The sequence below is a fragment of the Squalius cephalus genome, assembly GCF_949319135.1.
Source record: "Squalius cephalus genome assembly, chromosome: 16".
Classification (NCBI taxonomy): domain Eukaryota; kingdom Metazoa; phylum Chordata; class Actinopteri; order Cypriniformes; family Leuciscidae; genus Squalius; species Squalius cephalus.
Window position 1 is genome coordinate 35,749,238 of NC_137137.1, and position 21,034 is coordinate 35,770,271.

The following is a 21,034-nucleotide window of genomic DNA, read 5'->3' on the forward strand; positions in this document are numbered from 1 at the left end:
ACAGAAGATAAAGATTCAAACGAGTAACTTTACTTATAATAATCCAACAGGTAGCGATCCATACAAAGAGAACAAACATTCACCATAGTGTTAACAATACCGGACAACGAGTGCAGGATAAGGTGACAGATATACACAAAGGCCCTGTCCCAAATGGAGCCCTAAGCACTCGCAGTCTTCCTCTGAGTGCTTCCTTACTTCCTCCTGCGCACTTTCGTGACGTAATGCCGCTTTGACTGTCGGGAAGAAGTCTGCTGCGGAGCCCGCATCAGCGCAGGCTCGGCAAAAGTGCGCATCAAGGGCGCAAATCGACCACATGGGGGTGCTCGCGAGCACCCTTCTGGGATCTAAAAATGAGAAATGGGACACACTGCAGTCTCACGGACTTAACGGACACGCGCACACGGCAGCCATTGTAAGTCCACAAGACCGAAAGTGCACATGAAGTGACATTTGGGACAGGGCAACTCTAACAATATGATTAGACTAACATAGCTGACATGGATGAACTAATAATGATGGTAACCAAGGATACTGATGAGTGACGTGAATCAGAACAAAGACACATGACAAATGAAAACAAACTGAAAGTCATTGAAAACTAAACTAAACTAAACTGAATGGTGACAATGGGTGACCCTTTGAACTTGGTAAAAAGATAATCCGTTTACCATCTTGACGGGAAAACACGATTTTCATTGTCAATTTTGTTTATTTTTGCTCATTTTAGTAAATTTTCACATTAGCATGCTCATCCTACGCTGTAATTAATATGGGGATTGGCTGGAAATAGCGACATCACCTGGTTTGATTTAATATTAACATAATCTGAACGCAATCTTTCCATTACTTACTTTTCAAATGTTTTAAAATGTATCATCCGAGTGATCCAGCGTGAATTTAAAGATATTGCGATTCGCCAGTTGCCCATCCCTGAGATAAGTGATTGTTAGGCTGCATAAATTAGGTCAGGCAGAACCAGGAACCGGGGTACCGTACTCAGCCGTATCTAGGCCATATCCAGATCAAATGGTAGACCTGCTCCTAGACACGACCACAACACATGATGTAGTCAGCCGGATCCAGGCCGTATCCAGATCAGATGGAGGACCTGCGCCTAGACACGACCACAACGTATGATGTACTCAGCCGGATCCAGGCCATATCCAGATCAGAAGAAGGACCTGTGCCTAGACACGACCACAACAAGCCCTGAAGTGTCAGCAGAGACTGTGTTAACTAGACTCTCCCCTGTGAAGGTCTCATCCACTCGACAGCCTTTGGCACTGATCCTCAACAAACTCGTCTCCATACCGGCGTGATGAATCTGATCTTCAATTAGATTGAACTGGATAAATATTCTGAATGTTCTGATCCAATCTGACTTCTGACCTGTAATGCTGCCTGAATCATAATCATAAACTGTTCGTTCGTAGGCCAGAGGAGAATTGAGTGACTGAGTCTGGTTTCTCCTAAGGTTTTTTTCTCCATTCTGTCACTGATGGAGTTTGGGTTTCTTGCTACTGTTGCCTCTGGCTTGCTTATTTGGGGACATTTAACAAACACGCTGAAACAAACTTTGTTGCATTATTTTCCTGTTATCAATGTAAAGCTGCTTTGAAACAATCTGCATTGTAAAAAGCGCTATATAAATATAGGTGACTTGACTATATATCATGGGCTATTTAGCATTATTTCTCACTCTATCCAGTACTAGTGTGTTACTTGTAAGATGTATGTCTTGTTTTGACTACGTTTCCCATGGTGCTTTGTGTTACTCTACTCAATGACCTACGTTCCCTGTGTTAATTTATTAGTAATTCTGTTTCATCTGTGTTCATCAATTATCTCATTAGTTTCCTTAGTTTCATCCATGCTTATATACCCGGAGTTCTGGCTTAGTCTCTATCCGTCTTCGTTCATATATAGCGTTTGTGAAGTGTATTCTGGTATTATCTCCTGAGTTTTGTTATTAAAATCCTGTTTCCTCCTCTACCTTTTCATTGTATGATTGAATACACAACGTATCCTGACATTACTGTGTTTCCCAAGGTTTATTAGAGATAATATCTTGATGTCATGACTGTTAGTGTCATACTGAACACAGTAAATTCGCTGCTGTTTCCAGTCGTGTTTTCTTCACTAAAGTTCTCACACACTGCTCACATTTATCATCTACAGCCAAATCAATCATACATGCAGACTTTACATCTTAGCGGGTCACAGTCAACTGCGAATACAAAAAAATTATATTAATAAAAAACAAGGTGGTTCTTTAGAATTTTCCGACAATTAAAGATGGATCTTTAATTCCTTTACAATTTAATAATAATAATAATAATCGATAAGGACTGTATCTGTAAGATCATATATATAAATACAAACATAATTCTGGTGATATGGTCAGAGAAACAGTGATGTGACTGAATGTATATTGAAATTATATTTTGTTAAGCAATGTCTATGCTAACTGAGTATATTTTTCATAATTTACAAGAAATACTAAATAAGTGTTAATAAAGGTGCTGACGAGTGATCCATGAGAGACAAACTTTTGTCTCATCTCCGTTTCTCCAGTTTATTCAGGACTTTTATTCTGTTGATCTGTTTGTTTCCTCAAACACTGACAATCAGCAGATAAACAGAGGAGTGTTTATCACTGAAACTTCAGCATGAGAAGAAATCATTTTAAGAGAGAGGGAGCATGACAGACCCTGGAGAAACTCTGACGAATAAAGAAGAGCAATAAATAAAACACGTATAAGGGTTTTGAGATCTTTTATTTTTAATTTGAGTAGTTACATGGTTCTTTTGTGTTTTATCCAAGGCTTTATAGCATTATATCTTAATGTTTCAATGCAAGTTAATTTTGAATACATTTTGTTAAAATTTTACATAAAGAAATCCTGGGGCACGTTCAAATTCAAAACGGTGCGCAACGTTTTGCTACGGTTTCCGGGTTGAACGCCATGTTTCCTGGAAACGGCGTGCACCGGTGTGCAACGGGGTTTGAGATACGTTTTCTCTTGTTTGGTGGGTGTGTCAGAACTGCAGTCCAATCAGCAGCAACATATATATAAAGCACGTGGTATTAAAGTGAACTCGCACAATGGGTTCAAGGAAAGTAATTTACAAATGTGTTCGATGCAGCTCGGTATACGCAACAACTGAGGATATTAGAAGACATGTTTGTCATAAGTTTTATTGTAAAAATATAGGATATCAACATAATGATGTAGTTGTTTATATTTTTAGCTTCATTGCAAGTGTATGACATTTGGTATAGAAATAAACAATGGTAATTAAGCTTTTCCTAAAAATGAGAAAGAAAATACAGGGTATTAAAACAGTAACTATAAATAAAGTCAGTATGTGAGGCTAAATAGATGTGTTTTAGTCTGAATTAGGTAAGCTGTGTGCTTCCATTTCAGTTTCCACAAATCCCTTTACTCGATTGGGATATTCTCTTTTGTTCTGGGCGGCAAGTGCAGTAACTGTAACATCGGGCATATTTTGTAGTATTAAACACATATTTATACCGACTTCATCAGGCTCAGAAAATTCTTCACAAAGAACACAAAGAATGGCCTTCTCAGCTGCCATAGTTGCAACTCTTGCGTCATCAGAACAGTGTGTTCAACGCATCACTGTTTCTGTTTTAAAAATGTTGTGCAACGTTTTGTCGGGGCTGAACGCAGCCCTGATGTTCTTGTGTTTCAACACCATCTTGATCAGAAGCTCCACCCTCTTACAACACTAACCAGGAAGAGACTGACTTGTTCTTTCTCTTTTCTGCCATACTGACTTTGTCTTGACAAAAGCAATAAAGAATCAGCGATCAGTGGAATACGAAGGGGAAAACTTTACAGAACAATTTTAAGAAGTTTCTTTCTGAACAAGTTTGTTTCTGATCTTTGTGATTCTCATGTTGATTCATTTTTAAGCCATCGTTCAGAAAGTGAAAGTAAAGTTTAGATTGCTGGAGCTCAAACAGTGAAAATGGCTTCACTAAATGTATCTGAAGAAGAACTTTCTTGTCCTGTGTGTCATGAAATCTTCAAGGTTCCTGTTATTTTATGCTGTAGTCACAGTTTCTGTAAAGAGTGTCTTCAAAAGTACTGGAGAACAAAGGAATCTCAGGAGTGTCCTGTCTGCAGGAAAAGATCCTCAAGAGATCTTCCTCCAGTTAATCTTGCGTTAAAAAACTTGTGTGAGTCGTTCCTGAAGGAGAGAAATGAGAGGCGTTCATCAGGGTCTGAGGAGATCTGCAGTTTACACAGTGAGAAACTCAAACTCTTCTGTCTGGAGGACAAACAGCCTGTGTGTTTAGTGTGCAGAGATTCAAAACAACATGACAATCATAAATTCAGACCCATCAGTGAAGTGGTTTCATCATATAAGGTAAGACAAATGTTTCTTGATTCACATGTAAAGAATCATAATGAGTCATAAACACAGATCGTTCCAGTTACTAACGTAACCTTGGTTCCCTGAGATCATGAGCAACATTTTATGAGGAAAACTTGAAATACTGAATACTGAAGCCTGATTGGTTCACGTCTCTGCACCTGCACAGACAAATGGCTTTTCAGTCCGCCAAAACGGACAGGACCGACTGCCTATTTAAGTCGCCATGAAAGACATTTTTGTCAGAATTTTTCTACTGAGGAGTGACCGCATCGACTTGCGTACAGTAAGCACGACAAACTACGCAATGCTCATTCCCGTTATCTCAGGGAAACAAGGTTACGTTAGTAACTGGAACATCAGTAGCTGACACATATGGGGAACGCAATTCAATAGCGCCGTGCTACTAGCGCAAAATTGAAGAGAGCTTCATGACCTGAGCTCTAAAGGGTGTGGAAAGCACCTTAAGGCACGTTCACACCAAGGTTATTATAGTTTTGCTTTTTTAAATTAGTTTTTATTTTAATATCGTTTTCAATTTTGCTTTAAATTTAAGTTTAGTTTTAGTTAGTTTCATTAATGGTTTTGTTAGTTTTAGTTTAGTTTTTATTTTGCAAACACATTTCTATTTAGTTTTTATTTTATTTAGTTTCAGTTTTAGCTTTAGTAATTATAGTTTAGCAGAGCAAACAGAACACTTCCAGGGTAGACCAAAGCGAGATGCATAATTTCAGGAAAGTTTAATGTTTGCCGAGATTACAGTTAACTCTTGTGCAGACATCTTAATAATAAAAATAAAAATAATGGTTTGAGATTGAACAAAGCACCAAATAAATGGAACTTAAAAGTATACAAGAAAAAAAAAATGATGAAAAATTCAGACAAACTAATTCATATTAAAGATGAAATCTTGTTAAACATAGTTTACTTTTTTCAGCTGTACAATGTAGCTGAGTGACACTGGTACATACAACAACAAAAAAAAAACATCTAAATTAATCTGACAACCTGCTGTGAAGCCAGTGTGATTAAATAATGAAGTATCTATGCAGTGTGAGAGTGTGTGTGAGTGTGTACATGTTTTTTTATCCCGGTGGGGACTTAAACCTGAATGCACACACACTCACGGGGACTCGTGTCACTGTGGGGACCTAAACTGAGGTACACAAGCTTATAAATCATACAGAATGAGTTTTTTTGAAAATGTAAAATGCAGAATGTTGTGTGTGATGGGTAGGTTTAGGGGTCGGGTTAGTGCGTGTGTGTGTGTGTGTGTGATAGGTAGGTTTAGGGGTCGGGTTAGTGTGTGTGTGTGTGTGTGTTGGGTAGGTTTAGGAGTCGGGTTAGTGTGTGTGTGTGTGTGTGTGATGGGCAGGTTTAGGGCTCGGGTTAGCGTGTGTGTGTGATGGGTAGGTTTAGGAGTCAGGTTAGTGTGTGTGTGTGTGTGTGTGTGTGTGTGTGTGTGTGTGAGATGAGTAGGTTTAGGGGTCGGGTTAGTGTAAGGAGACAGAATATACAGTTTGTACAGTATAAAAACCATTACGTCTATGGAGAGTCCCAACAAAGATAGTGGACCAGAGAGAGTGTGAGTGTGTGTGTGTGTGTGTGTGTGTGTGTGTGTGTGTGTTTGTCTGTTTGTGTATGCGAGCTTGTGTGTGTGTGCGTTTGTCTGTTTGTGTGTGTGTGTGTGTGTGTGTGTGTGTGTAGTGTCCCGGGACATGTCTCCACATGGATAATAATATTATTAGCAGAAAATCTTTTGTAAAAACAAAGATAACAACAGCACCTTGCAGTGTCAACCTTCATGAAAGCATGACATCTCAAACATACAGTACGCTTACATAGCGGCGTACGGGTATGTTTGTGCTTGACGGACTTGTTTTGCTGTTGCACCCGCGTCTCGCAAATGAAAGGACATTCTAAAAATGCTGCGCTCAAGTTAAAAGAAGTTCAACTTACGTCTCATTACCTTGAGTTATTATTTCCCATTCCACTGCCACGGACGCATCCTTTATGAACAGCCGCTTAGGACTAGCGATGTGTTCGCTGGTCCTTCATTGAGCACGTCACAGGACAGCGGTTAAATCGCCTCAGCAACTTCACGCGTGTGAAGCGCAAAATACAGGCATTTCCCAGAACAGCCACAGGTCAGACTTTCCACCAAAGTAAAGAGCTTATTAAATACGAAAACGATTATTCATTTTTGCTAATTATTATTTTATTTCAGTTAGGTTTTCATTAACTATTGTTAGTTTCGTTTAGTTTTAGTTTTTCATTTATTATGATTTTTTTATTTTATTTCAGTTTACGAAAATGTTTTTTGACCAATAGTTTCAGTCTTAGTTTCAGTTTTCGTTTACGAAAATAACCTTGGTTCACACCAAGAACGTTAACTGCAAGGATAGCTATATTAGCGTCCGCAATGTTCTGTTTATTCTACGCACGTTCTTGTCTGTTGCTTTAAATGCTCAAGCTCATTACAGCAGGATGGATTCTGATTGGCTGTCAATGTTTTTATCGTTCATCAGCTGGATAAAATCGTTCTGAAAGTGATTTCAGCGATATAATTTCTCTGTGCCGTTATCGTTATAGCTGTGGTGTGAACTCTGCTATTCTTTATTGAGAACGATTTTCAGAACTATATCTTTATCGTTATCTTTATAGTTTTCGTCCTTGGTTTGAACAGGCTTTTTGGCACATAGCCTTGTCCTGGTCTAAGGATGACTTTACTGTCATTAGGCCCAAACGCGGGGCAGAATGTGTCCACTGAAAGAGCCTGCAGATCACCAACTCGCTTGACCGATGATAGAGCGGAAGGGCGTCTTTAGCGAGAGAAGCCGAAGGTCGGCTGTTGTGAGCAGCTCAAACGGAGGGCTTTGAAGTTCCTCAGGACTGTGGACAGGTCCCAGGATGGATCCGTTTTGGGGCGAGGTGGGTTCAGGCTCCTGGCCTCTGGCTGGTCTGCCGTCACATAGGGCCCACAACTACAAGCCGAGCCCAGTCCTACCCCAACTGAAACAGATGGGGCGATTTCCAGGGGACCAGGGCTTTAATACAGCTGTAGGTCACCCTCAAGTCAAGTCAAGTCAAGTCAAGTCAAGTTTATTTATATAGCACTTTTCACAATACAGATTGTATCAAAGCAGCTTCACAGTATTAAATTAAAATAATACATCAATGTTTGTTTCTAGTGGAAAACGTCCACGTTTGGTAATGCTGATCAATAGTATTGTTGATTGATTAATTAATTAAATATCCCCAACTGAGCAAGCCAAAGAATACAGTGGCAAGGAACCGAAAAAACTCCATCAGGAGACCTAATGGAGAAAAAAAAAACCTAGGGGGAACCCAGGCTCAGTCGGGGGCCAGTTCTCCTCTGGCGTTTATGAACTAGAGACCGGATTTAACTGTAAGATTAAAAGTATTATATGAATGCCTGGCTGAAGAGATGTGTCTTTAATCTAGTTTTAAACTGGGAGAGCGAGTCTGAGCAACGAACAGTATCTGGAAGACTATTCCAGACCCTGAGAATGAGACGGCCCTCGATCCACACTCCTTCGACCAGTGTTGTAGTGGCTGCATATGTAACAGGCCCAAGGGGAATACTGAAGAGGCTGCTGCCATGAGACCCAGTAGCTTCTGGCTGTCCCTGATTCTGAATGACGTCACTAGCATCTGAATTTTCAGAGAGCGCTCCGGGTAAATCCAGGCCCACATTTGGGCCGTGTCAAAGACGACCTCCAGGGACAAGATGCATTGGGTGGGGGACAATGAGCTTTTGCTTAGTTTGATACTGAACCCCAGACTTAATAAGTGGCTGTGGAGCAAAGATCTGTGTGCGCATAGTTCCTCTTTCGATTGGGCTAAAAGCAGCAAATCATTGAGGTAATTCAGGATACAAACTCCCCTCGGTCTCTTACCACGCAGAGCAAGAGACAGTCATAATGGTAGGACTGTATTATTTTGGTAAGCCACACCTTCGAACGTGAATCTCAAGAACTGTGATGAGTGGCTATCTGGCTATGAAAGTATGTGTCCTCCAGATCCACTGATAAAAAACAATCAGATCTGTGAAAGGATTTGTTTCAAAGTTAGCTTTCTAAACGGCCGTCTTATCAGTGCATGGTTCAGACATCTCAAACCAAGGATGGGCCTTGGAGGATATGAGCACTGATGTCCAAGACTGAAGTGTTAGGAGGGCCGGCGAGAGAACTGGAGCAAGTAACTCCGTTTGATTATTTCTAAAACCCAATCTGACACGCCGGTAATAGCTCCCGAAACCTGGCTCCGGGCAGAGAGTGGTTGAAGAGTCGCAACTGTGGTGGGGGGGCTGGGGGGAGTCATCGGCAGAGTTCGCTCAGTCCTCCGCTTCAGAGGCAGCCAGAGACATAGTATCATCAAAGTCCTCCTCGGAGCTGCCAAATGAAACCATGGCACTCGCTCCAGATGAGGGAAGAAGGGAGCCCTGCAGGAGCAACACTCGTGGCACGGCATTTTGCAACAAATGTCACTCAAATTTGCTCCTTGTTCATAGTGAAATTTTCTCTTGAAGAGTTGCCGGATAGCCCAGAGGAGAAGCAGCAAGTCAGATGCAGCTGTCGAAGCACAATTCACAGATGTGAACCAATCAGGCTTCAGTATTCAGTGTTGATCTGATTGAACAGGCCTGCAGTGATCAGGACTGATTGTGTTTAGTCCCGCTGAACTACATTATAAATGCAGTTTCATAGATTTGAGGAATTAGGTAACTACGTGGGGCAAATTCACACCGGCCCAGTTGGTATTGGATACCTTTTTTTTTTTTTTCAATAAATAACACTGTCATTTACAAAATGTACTTTGTGTTTACTCAGGTTGCCTTTGTTTTATGGTAGGTTTTCATTTCTGAATCAATTTAGTATGAGATGGGGGCAAATACTTTTTCACTGCATTATATGATCATATCACTGTATTGTCTTCTCTTCACTGTAATCTGGAGTTTTAATGTATTTTTGTTCAATTCTAGGAGGAGCTCAATACAGCATATATATACGGGGCAAATACATTTTCACGCCGGCCCAGTTGGTGTCGGATAACTTTTTTTTTTTTTAATAAATACCATTGTCATTTACAAACTGTATTTTGTGTTTACTCAGGTTGCAATTTCTGAATCAATTCAGTGTGAGATGTCCACAAAAACAAAATAAATCAGGATGGGGGCAAATACTTTTTCACGGCATTATATGATCATATCACTGTATTGTCTTCTCTTCACTGTAATCTGGAGTTTTAATGTATTTTTGTCCGATTCTAGGAGGAGCTCAATACAGCACTGAAGTCCTTACAAGAGAAACTTAAACGCAATGAAAAAATGAAAGCAGAGTTTGAGAAAACAGTTCAACACATCAAGGTGAGGAAACAGAAACGAGAGTCATTTTCATTACAGCTGTTGGATCACTATATACAGTTATGACTTGATATAATGGATAACAGTTTATTATTTCTGTAAATGACTAGCAGCAATCTGCTTCTGGATCCGTTTTATGTCGGGTATCCGAGTTTGTCTTGGATATTAATGATGTGTGTTGATTGAGATGATTAAAGTGAATGTGATGTGATTTCAGTCTCAAGCTGAGCACACAGAGCGTCAGATTAAACAGCAGTTTGAGAAGCTTCATCAGTTTCTCAGAGATGAAGAAGAAGCTACAGTCACTGCACTGAGGGAGGAAGAGGAGCAGAAGAAGCAGAGGATGAAGGAGAAGCTGAACACACACATCTCAGCTCTTTCACACACAATCAAAGACATGGAGGAGATGATGAAAGCCAATGACGTCTGCTTTCTGAAGGTCTGATTTCAGATCATTGGTTGATTGATTGATGATTGATTGAGTTCTTGATGATAAATGGTGTGTTTGTTCTGCAGGAGTTTCCAGGCTCAATGGAAAGGTGAGTGATCTGCTCCTGTCTCTGGTCTCTCTGGTTCTGATCCAAAGCCACTGCAGTTCTGACTCCTGAATGTTCTTCCAGAGTCCAGAGCTCACAGCCGGATCCACAGATGGCTTCTGGAGCTTTGATTCATGTGCCACGATACTTGGGCAACCTGCCGTTCAGAGTCTGGAAGAAGATGCAGGACATCGTCCAAAACAGTGAGTCTGACAGCAGGAGATCTGAGCTGGACATGATGGATGGGTGGAGAGTTAGAGGCTCTTCATGACAGAGATAGATAGATAGATAGATAGATAGATAGATAGATAGATAGATAGATACGAGTTTGGTGTTTGTTAGGAGGTTACAATTTAAAAAAATAGCCTCAGAATAATAACAATAATAACTAGAATGTACATTTCCTTAAGAAAATGTGAGTGGTGCTTGCAGTGGCAAAACTGTGAACTAGACAGATGCTAACACAATTAGCATTTTGCTAACATGATGTTAACACGATTAACATGTTCTTAGCATGATGCTAACATGTTTAACATTTTGCAAACATCCTTTAAACAAAATGTTAACAAGATTAGCATGTTGCTAGCATGATACTAACATAATCACCATGTTTCTTGCATGTTGTGAACGTGGTGCTAACATGATTAGCATGCTGCTACTGCATTTTAGTTAGCGTTGTTGACAAGTTTTAACACTTAGCTAATTGCTATTAGCATGTAGCTATTCTGCTAGCATGTGTAGCATGATGGAAATCCTGTTTTTTAGCATTAGTCAAAGGAGCCAACCACCATGTCTCTACGATGTTCTGGTGCAGAGTTATAGGTCTTGCTGAACAGTTGCTAGGGTACTTTGTTTAGTTGCTAGGGAGTGGCTTGGCAGCTGCCAATGATGTTACTTCAAAGACTAATCTGTGTTGGGTTCACTCTTGATCATTATATGAAGATCAGAATAAAAGCATCTGTTGATTGTGTCTCATCAGCTCCTGTGATTCTGGATCCAAACACTGCGAATCGATGTCTCGTCCTGTCTGATGATCTGACCAGTGTGAGATACAGCGGGAACAAACAACCTGTTCCTGATAATCCAGAGAGATTTGACTATTGTTACTGTGTTCTGGGTTCAGAGGGTTTTAACTCAGGAACACACTGCTGGGACGTGGAGGTTAAAGAGAGTAAAGGCTGGACTCTTGGAGTAACTACAGCATCAAACCAGAGGAAGGGACATGTTTTCTTCAACACTGATGTCTGGAGTGTGGAGTATTGTCAGAACGGACTGTATATGCCTTCAGATTCTGTTTTTCTTGTTAAACAGAAGCTTGATCGTGTGAGAGTGAATCTGGACTATGACGGAGGAACGGTGTCGTTCTCTGATCCTGTAACTAACACACATCTACACACATTCACAACCACCTTCACTCACACACTCTTTCCATTCTTCCGGTGTTATTCTAACTCTCTGAGGATCTTACCGGTCAATAGTCAGTAAACGTCACTCCTGTAGATCTGGATCTTCCTGCTTTCATCATGTTTCCAATATTTAATCCATATCACGAGTAAGAGTGCTATTGATCTGAATATCAGTACGGTGGCTGTGATTGGGCCGTGATGATCACATGACTGATATCCAGCACTACAGCAACACTCAGATCAATAAACAAGAAGTTTTCATTTATATTCCACTTCACACAATTAGACCGTTTAGAGACCGTTTTAGCATTCATGTTTTCAGGATAATTGACATTTACCTGATTATTTCAGTCAATGTGTGTTTATTAATTTCTAATTTTTTTGCATCATAATTATATGATTATATACCATATTTTTTCTTGTATTACATCAAATCACTGAAGCAGTAAATTCTGCACATTCTCAGTGTTTGTTCAGCATGAGACTAAATGAATAATTATTTCAGTTATAGAGGTGAAATGATAATTTGTTCATTGGAATAAATGGATGTAAAAGGTTCTTGCTGATAATCTTGTGTTTTAAATAAATAAATATGTGATTATGTGATTTAATGCTCAGAGTGAAAGATTAAATGTTTGGGATGATAATTAGGGTTTAAGTCATGGAAACAATACTTTACAGACGTAACATGTTTATTTTACCTTTCTTTCTGCCTTTATTGGAAACTCCTTCAGTCTTCCTTCGTTTGACAGACGCACATTTGTAGTTTTGACGAGCGGCAGAGATTTTCAAGACGCTGTTTTCCTCATCCATTTCAAACAACACGTTATTATATATATTGGCCTTGCAGAACCATCACTCTGCTATCCAACAAGTTAAACACCTCCATACAAGACGCCAGGACACCCGGTTGTCGTTTAGAGCCTTTATAGAATGGTGTGAAACTGAAATACAGATTTACACATGTATGAATAAAAGATAACATAAATGTTCCAAATACAGTTACACAAAAATGTATGAATTCCAGGTAAGTGGTCGATAAACTGAATAAACATTGAAACTGTCAAGTACAAAGACTTTCACTTTGCTCCAAAATATAATTAAAATGAGTATAAACTAGATATAACACATTTAAGTAAATGTAAGCTAAGCCAAAGGTGTTAGCTGAATGAACTGGCATGAATGTAATCCATATTGTTCAAATGTATAAAATAAAATCATATTAACATAAAAGGGTTCAACATTTGTAAAGATTAATGCTGACATAAATGTCTTACTTACAGGGAATGCCTTAAAAAGGGCTAAAAAAAGAGGATTGGAACAGATGCCAGCGCATGGATAACTGCAGTCTACCTGCTGCCTTGATTTCTCTGAGCTGTCTGCTCTCTTTACTTCCTGTCTCCTCCTTCCTGCTTCCTGCTGGCAGACTTAAAGGGCCAGTGCGATCTTGGGGCAGAGAGGAAGGCCAGAACACTCCCCGCCTGGTATCTGCTGAGATACCACAGTTAATACTCACTAACATCAGTCTGTAGAAGAAGAACTAGCTCTGAAATAGGTCTGTAGTAGGTCTTTGTTGACCCCTGCTGAACAACCTTTACTTCAGCCTTTCTTATGAGTCCGTCGTGACTAGGAACAGTCCTGACGATGATTCCCATTGGCCATTCATTCCTCCTGGCCTGTTTCTCTTTAAGAAGGACTACATCTCCAGCTTTAAAGTTGATCCTTTTATGCTGCCATTTCTGACGAGGCTGCATAGTGGCAAGGTACTCCTTCCGCCATCTATTCCAGAACTCATCAGCTAGGAACTGAACTCATTTCCACTGATTTGTCAGCATCTCCTTCATGCTAACAGTGCTGGAAAGGGGAGAAGCCACATTGCATTTTTGAGTGAGAAGAATAGAAGGCGACAGAATGTGAGGCTGCTCGGGATCTGAAGAGACTGGTACTAAGGGCCGGGCATTTAGAATGGCCGTTACCTCTGCCAAGAATGTGGTTAAGATCTCATGAGTGAGTTGGATGCGATTAGTTTGCAGTAACATGCTGTCGAGAATACGCCTTGCCATCCCAATCATGCGTTCCCATGCTCCACCCATATGGGATGAATGGGGAGGGTTGAAATCCCAGGCGCATTTCTGATCCTGCAGGAAGCTTCTCACCCTATTTTCCTCTGCACTACCTGCTCCCATTTCATTGCATGCACCAATGAAGTTGGTGCCGCAGTCTGAACGCAGCTGTTTTGCAGGACCACGCAGTGCGAAGAAACGCCTTAGTGCGTTGATGAAGCTAGAAGAGCTCATTCCTTCGACGACTTCAATGTGGACTGCCCTTGTACACAAACAGGTGAATAGTATCGCCCACCACTTACTATTAGCTTGTCCCCCTCGTGTGCGCCTTGTAGACACTTCCCATGGACCGAACACATCCATGCCCACATAGGTGAATGGAGGTTCCACTTGAAGTCTATCTGCAGGTAGATCACACATTAGCTGTTCTCCGACCTTGCCTCTAAGCTTCCTACAAGTAACACACTTGCTGATTTCCTTACTTATGCATCTTTTTGCCCCTACTATCCATAGACCGCTCCCCCTGATGGCACCCTCAGTGAAATGCCTCCCCTGATGACTGACCTTTTCATGATGGTGGCATACAAGAAGGGTTGTGACGTGGCTTTTACCTGGTAGAATGATGGGGTTTTTCTCTTTCAGCGCAATATCCGAATGTTTGATGCGTCCACCAACTCGAAGCAGCCCTCTTTCATCAACAGTAGGGTTCAACTTGATCAATGAACTGTGTTTGGAAAGGTCATGCTTTGCAGAGATGCAGCTAAGTTCGTCTGCATAAGCATCAGCCTGTACATTCTTAATGACCAACTCCTCAACTTCTTCAAGCAGTTTACAACTAAGAGCTGTCTTGCAGATGTGCCACCCCACACAGGATGTATCCTTTGCTGAGCCGGCAAAGCAACGCGCAACATGCTTAAGGTTAGCCACAGCTTTAGTCACAGAATTCCATGTGGAGAAACGGTCCCATCGCCTTGAGCTTAAGTGGGTTTCTGAGATGTGTGTGGAGAAGACCTTCACCTCTGGGCGGACCTCTGCATCATTTACTGGATCCACAAGTTCAAATCTGCTGCTCTTTTCACATGACAACTCTTGTAAACGCTGGAGGAAAGGGGGCCCAGTAAACCATGAAGTGCTCTGGAGCTTGGAGGCCAGAACGGACCGTGATCCATGGTCTGCAGGGTTTTGATCCGTTGGCACATAATTCCATTGTTCAGGTGTGGTTGACTCCCTGATACGCTGAACGCGGTTATTTACATAGACGTAGAAGCGCCTTGACTGGTTATGAATATAACCAAGTACCACCTTGCTGTCTGTATAGAAGCTGATTGAGTCGAGCTGGTGGTCAATCTCTTCAGCTATTACTTCTGCTAACTCAACAGCCAGTACTGCTGCACACAACTCCAGGCGTGGAATAGTGAGTGCTGGCTGAGGAGCAAGTCGTGCTTTGCCAAGGACAAACCCAACTTCTGTGCCTCCATCAGAGCTTGTGACTTTAATGTAAGCAACGGCGCATATAGCTTTTTCGGACGCATCAGAGAAGACATGTAGTTCTGACCTCTTAGCCTTGCCGACCCCAACAGTTGAATACGTGCGAGGCACGTGGAGCCTGCTTAGATGTTGCAATGAGTTCTGCCACTCCATCCACTTTTGTCGCAAATCTTCAGGAAGAGCAGAATCCCATTCAGGAGATTGTGATGATAGCTCTCTCAGCAGCAACCGTCCCTTAATTGTTACTGGGGCCAGGAACCCAAGAGGGTCGAAGAGGCTATTAACTGTGGAGAGCACCCCTCTTCGTGTGTAAGGCCTCTCTGTCTGGGGAACGTGGAATGAAAAGTGGTCTGACATGATATTCCATCTTACGCCAAGGCTTCGCTGGTTAGGTAGGTCATCCACAAACAAGTCTAGATCCTGGAGGTCTTTGGCACGATCTTCCACAGAAAATGCATCCATCACTTCAAGCTTATTGGAGGCGATTTTATGAAGCCGGAGGTTTGAGGTCGCCAGCATCTCTTGTGTCCTTTTGAGTAGGTCAATGGCTTCCTTTTCTGTGGAGACATATTTTAAAGCGTCATCCACATAAAAGTCACGCTCTATGAACTGGCGGACATCACTCCCATAATGTTCTTCACCATGCTGCGCAGCTCTCCGTAGCCCAAAGATGGCCACGGCTGGGGAGGGGCTGTTTCCAAAAACATGCACCCTCATTCTGAAGTCAGTCACCTCCTCGCTGAGATCGTTATGTTTGTGCCAGACAAAACGGAGAACATCCCTGCAGTCTTCCTTCACCAGGAAACAATGGAACATCTGTTGGATGTCTGCAGTGATTGCAACTGGATTTTTCCTGAATCTGATGAGGACACCCAACAGACTGTTATTCAGGTTTGGCTAGGGGTGGGAGATATTGACAAAAATGAATATCTCGATATTTTTTTTCAATATCTCGATATCGATATTCAGACGATATTTTTGCAATCCTTCAAAGAAATGTGTGCAAACTGGCAAAGAAGGTCCAGTTGGCCTTTTGACTTGCTGCATTTGACCTATTATTGTATAGAATTACTAGTACATAAAGATATGAGACATTATTGATTTAAACATGAACCAAGTTACTGTACTAAATATTTATTTTAATACAAGAACAGTGCTTTTTCTTCAGTACAATATATGTACGTAATAAATTAACTTTGTGCTTTGCAAACAGTAGGCCTACACTATTAGTAATAGACTAACAACAATGTGACTACACATTGACTACACAAAAAGTTGTTTTGCAAAATGTAAACATTAGAACACAACACAATATAACATTTTTGCACATATATTAATATAAAAGATGAGGATAAAACAAAGACAAAAGGAACAAAATAAATACACTGCTCTGCAGGTCAAATGTGCAATAAAGCAAACATGCTTTTGAAATTACAAAACACTTCTTTGGTAAACACCAGTGTAAACTGTAAGTGTAAACATGCAGTACTGTAACATTTACGGTCAGTAACAGTAAAGTAAATTTACTTGAGAAACTAAAGCGGCCAACTGTTTCTTTGACTTATTTTTTCTTCATATTGTGGGACAAAAACACCAGCCTGTCCACAGCCTCTGGCTTCAGAGAAGCTCTCTGACATGTAACTACATTCCCACCTGTGCTGAATGCCCTCTCTGAAGGGCTGCTTGAAGCAGGGATGCACAGATATTTCCTTGCTAATTTCCCAATTCTAGGGAAATTTACCTCTTGAGTTTTCCACCAGCTTAATGGATCTGTGTCACTGTCTATTTCCGGTATCATGAGGTAGCTCTGCATTTCCTTTTCAACTGCAGTTTGGAGAGACTCCTCTACCCTGTTGGCTTGCTGTGTTTTTTTAAAATAACTTCCAAAAGATTTCTTTTTCTTTTTTGCAGGCAGTGTCTCACTGTCACTGGTGGTGCCTTCTTCCTCAGGTACTGCTGTAGTGGAATGAGATGCTGCTGCCTCTGTTGCAGCCTGCTGGTCCTCCTCATTTCCCAGGGCCATAAGCTCAGCTTTAAGCGCACTCTCAATGGCCAGGATTTGCTCATCCTTATTGTAGCGATGTTTGAATCGAGGGTCAAGAGTAGACGCCATCCCTAGCAGCTCCACCACATTGTCTCCTGCAAATTTGCTGTTCAGGTATGTCAGAATGGATCGTTTGATGTCTTTGGTCAAGTCTGTATCATCCGACTGAACTGCCAGGACATCGTTGTTGAACAAGGACAGTACAGGTGTAACGTAAGAAACTGTGACCTGTCGCTCACCGGACAGAGCATCTGTGAACTCCAACAAAGGACCAAGTGCTTTGTTGATTGATTCCAAAACTTCAACATCTTGCCATGTAGGAATCAGGTGCCTGTGTTTTTTGTCTTCAGACAGTACTTGTTGTATGGCCTTGTGCTGCTCCAAAATCCTTTCGACCATCCGCTGCCTTGAGCCCCACCTTGTGGGGCACTCAGTTATGAGTGCATGTTGGGGAAGATTCATCTGTTGTTGTACTTTTGCCAGAGCTTTTTTTTTTTTCCAGCTGTTGGAAAAAGCTGCCACAACTTTTTTGCAGACTCCTAAGGCTCTGCCAATGCGGGGATCTCGCATGCTTCGCTCTGCGGGGAAAAAACAAACCACTTAACTTTTTTAAATAATTAAAAAATATTATTCAATAAAGTCTTCATTGCTCTTTTATATTTTTAACCTGTTAAGCTTCAAGCCCACTTTTAAAAAATCCACAGAAATGACATACCCAAACTAAAACAGATACAGTTCATTAACCCTTGGTACTAAAAGCACAAGTATGATCTCATTTGAAAGCTGACACTTTGTTGTTTGTTGTAAATGTAGATTAAATTATTATTATAATGAAAAAAATAGTTATAAATATCTTCAAAGTTTTGAAAAGTTATTAGAAATTTATTTTTATGAAATATCTTCATGAGAGATTTTTTAAATAAAAATAACAGCTAACTTAGGTGGCAGGTGCATCTGAGGGCTAGGTAGCATGTTAGCTTAGTTAGCACACATCAATACATGACAATTTATGAGATTAAAACCATGTTTTTGCTCCAAACTTGCTTTATAACTTGCTTTATATTTCTATTCGAGTGTTTTAAATAACCTACTGTGATCTGATTTGGCTTCGGATAAAAACATTTGACGGAATATATTATTTTATAGTATACTGTCTGCACAATGATAACATTTATATCGATTAGCATTAGATTATAAATATAATATATAAATATAATATAATTATACATCTCAACAACAATAAAATTAAACTCAAATATCATTTCAAATTTAAATACTTACCAATGGCAATGTGAAGTCTGTGGCCAAAACATGGAAGTCGCTGCCAGTTGTTGATCCTCAGAGCACTGACCACATTAGCCCCGCTGTCAGTGGTCATGCAAACCATACGTTTATCGTCCAAAGACCATGAGGACAGGGCATCTTTTAGACCTTGTGCAATAAGTTCACCGGTGTGGTCCTCTGGGAAGTAAGATGTTTGAAGGCAAAAGCTCTGTAGATGCCATTCTTCATCGACAAAATGTATTGTCAGAGATAGGTACGGCTCCGAGGTTCTGCTGGACCACAGATCGGAGGTTGTGGCATAATAGGTGACCTTCTGCAATTTATGGGACAGCGTTTGTCGACAAGACTCGTACAGTTTTGGTAGAGCGGTTTCACTGAAATATCTCCTTGAAGGCAGATTATATCTGGGATCTAAAGTATGTAACATTTCTTGAAACCCATCCTTCTCGACTGATTGAATTGGCAACATAGACCTTGCAATAAAACTTGTTACAGAGTTTGTAATTGTTTTCCACTTTTCGCTTGTTTTGTCATAGGGTGTTTTCTTTGTGAATGTTTCTGCCAAGGTCTGTTGTGTCTGTGTTTTTTTCTGTACCGTGCTTGTAGCAGCAGTGCTGTTTTGTTCAGCACGAAGCCGTTCATACTCTTCAAACTGTGTTTTGTGCGTGGTACGGAGATGATGGAAGAGGTTGGTTGTGGCGCTCTGCTTTACGGCGATCTGCTTGCGACAAATTCTACAGATGGGCGACGTTTGCTGCTCGTCTTTTTTGTCAAACCCAAACCATCTCCAGGCTAAAGAAGCTGACCCACGTCTCGCTATTAGCTCTTCTTGTACTGGTTTTGAGGATGAGTTTGAATTTTCGCTTTCTTCGCTCATTTTTGTGTTGTTGCGCTCGAAGCTAACAAGTGACAGATGACGATGAGTAACATACGCACGGCACACTGTAATGACGTAAGACGTCAGGGGCACTGAGGCATTATGGGCAGTTCCCCGTATTAATAAAAATGTTTTAGTTTGTACTAAAAAAAAAGTTTTTTCTTGAACTGAAAAGAAGCCCTGTGGAATACAAAAATGTATTTCATCTTTTGGGCTATTCATAAACCGCAATTTTCTAATGATGCAATCACGAAGCGTGCCACTTGAGGACGCCACAGACATTTAAGAAAACCTTTAACTTCAGACTTCAGTTTTCCGCAAACAACACATATTTTGCCTTTTCTAGCAGCTATTAATCGTTCATCGTCTTTACTCTTTACGTTTTTGGATTGTTGCTTCAACCTAAGAAACGTCATAACACACAGGTAAGAACTCCGTAACGTTAGTTGTATTGCAAATTAGTAGCAGCTTACTCTTGTGCAATTGAGGAACGATCGTGATTTTGTAAAAAAAAAAAAAACAGTCAAACAAACCCCATTATTAAAATCGCTACATATAATTGTTTAGAAGGTTATAGTGTGCGTTATTTGTTTTCTCTTTAACTTACTTCAGCTTTTTTCATGTTTGGGGGGTCGGATTGTACAAATTATGAAATATTCGATATCCAAATTTTGCATATCGTCCAGACAACAATTTGGATATTATCGTCTAAACGATATATCGCACACCTCTAGGTTTGGCCCGGGTAACAGCACATCATTGAGAGATGTGCCTTCAAACTGTGCACTGGAGTCGAAAACCACTCGTATTTGGCTGGGCTTTTGTGGGTGGTAGACTCCAAAGAAGGGCAGATACCAATACTCTTTGCCACTTTGCATTGGGGGTGCTGGCTCTGCATGCTGACTGTCCATTATTTTCTGCATGAAGTCTTTGAAGTGAGATCTCATTTGTGGGTTTTTGCTGAGAGTCCGGTGCAGGGACTTAAGACGGCTCATGGCATAACTGCGGTTGTTAGGCAGACACTTTCTTGGCTGGCGAAATGGCAGCGGAGCGACCCAGCTGTTTGTGGAATCCTGGAAGAATTCATTCTCCATCGTTTTGAGGAACAATAGATCTTCTACTGATGGTGCAAGCTTACTATCATTTTTTGTTTTCTCAAAAACTGATTTACCCAGGCTCTCATTCACTCCTTTGAGGGTATTGTTTGAAGAATGGTGGCAGGGTTGAAACTGACTGTTTGGGGTGAATTTCTCTTTTACATTTAGGTGGTTTTCACAAGGAGGGAAATGGCTCGGCCTACCATTCTCAAGAATATGGGTCTTGACGCTGGTGACTTCAGAAGGTCTGTGTGAACTGCCGAGACACACATCACCGACAATCACCCATCCTAAGTCCAGCCTTTGTGCATACGCTGCATCATGGGGTCCACTGATTTGCCTCCGCACTTTATGCACTCTCAGCATGTCTCTTCCAAGCAGTAGCAGGATCTCAGCATTTTTATCTAGTGCTGGTAATTTATGGGCTATGGCTTTAAGATGAGGAT

At 40.9% G+C, this 21,034-nt stretch overlaps 1 protein-coding gene and 1 long non-coding RNA gene across 2 annotated transcripts in view; one reads left to right on the forward strand and one right to left on the reverse strand.

Annotated features, from left to right (window-relative positions):
• Window positions 1-21,034, reverse strand: part of LOC307173320 — a 349,409-nt gene that overhangs the window by 309,617 nt on the left and 18,758 nt on the right. The gene's annotated exons all lie outside the window — the stretch shown is intronic.
• Window positions 3,746-12,446, forward strand: LOC307173310 (nuclear factor 7, brain-like). Its single transcript, XM_079896335.1, has 6 exons — window positions 3,746-4,401; window positions 9,701-9,796; window positions 10,011-10,232; window positions 10,310-10,332; window positions 10,414-10,532; window positions 11,309-12,446. Exons 1-6 carry the CDS (start codon window positions 4,000-4,002, stop codon window positions 11,812-11,814), a joined length of 1,368 nt encoding a protein of 455 aa, XP_079752461.1. The 5' UTR covers window positions 3,746-3,999; the 3' UTR covers window positions 11,815-12,446.

Excerpts from the sequence above, each read along its gene's own strand:
- LOC307173310 (XM_079896335.1), top strand. The coding sequence starts at position 4,000 with ATGGCTTCACTAAATGTATCTGAAGAAGAACTTTCTTGTCCTGTGTGT. Across the intron at positions 4,402-9,700 it reads AAGTGGTTTCATCATATAAG|GAGGAGCTCAATACAGCACT; the intron begins GTAAGACAAATG and ends GTCCGATTCTAG. Across the intron at positions 9,797-10,010 it reads AAACAGTTCAACACATCAAG|TCTCAAGCTGAGCACACAGA; the intron begins GTGAGGAAACAG and ends ATGTGATTTCAG.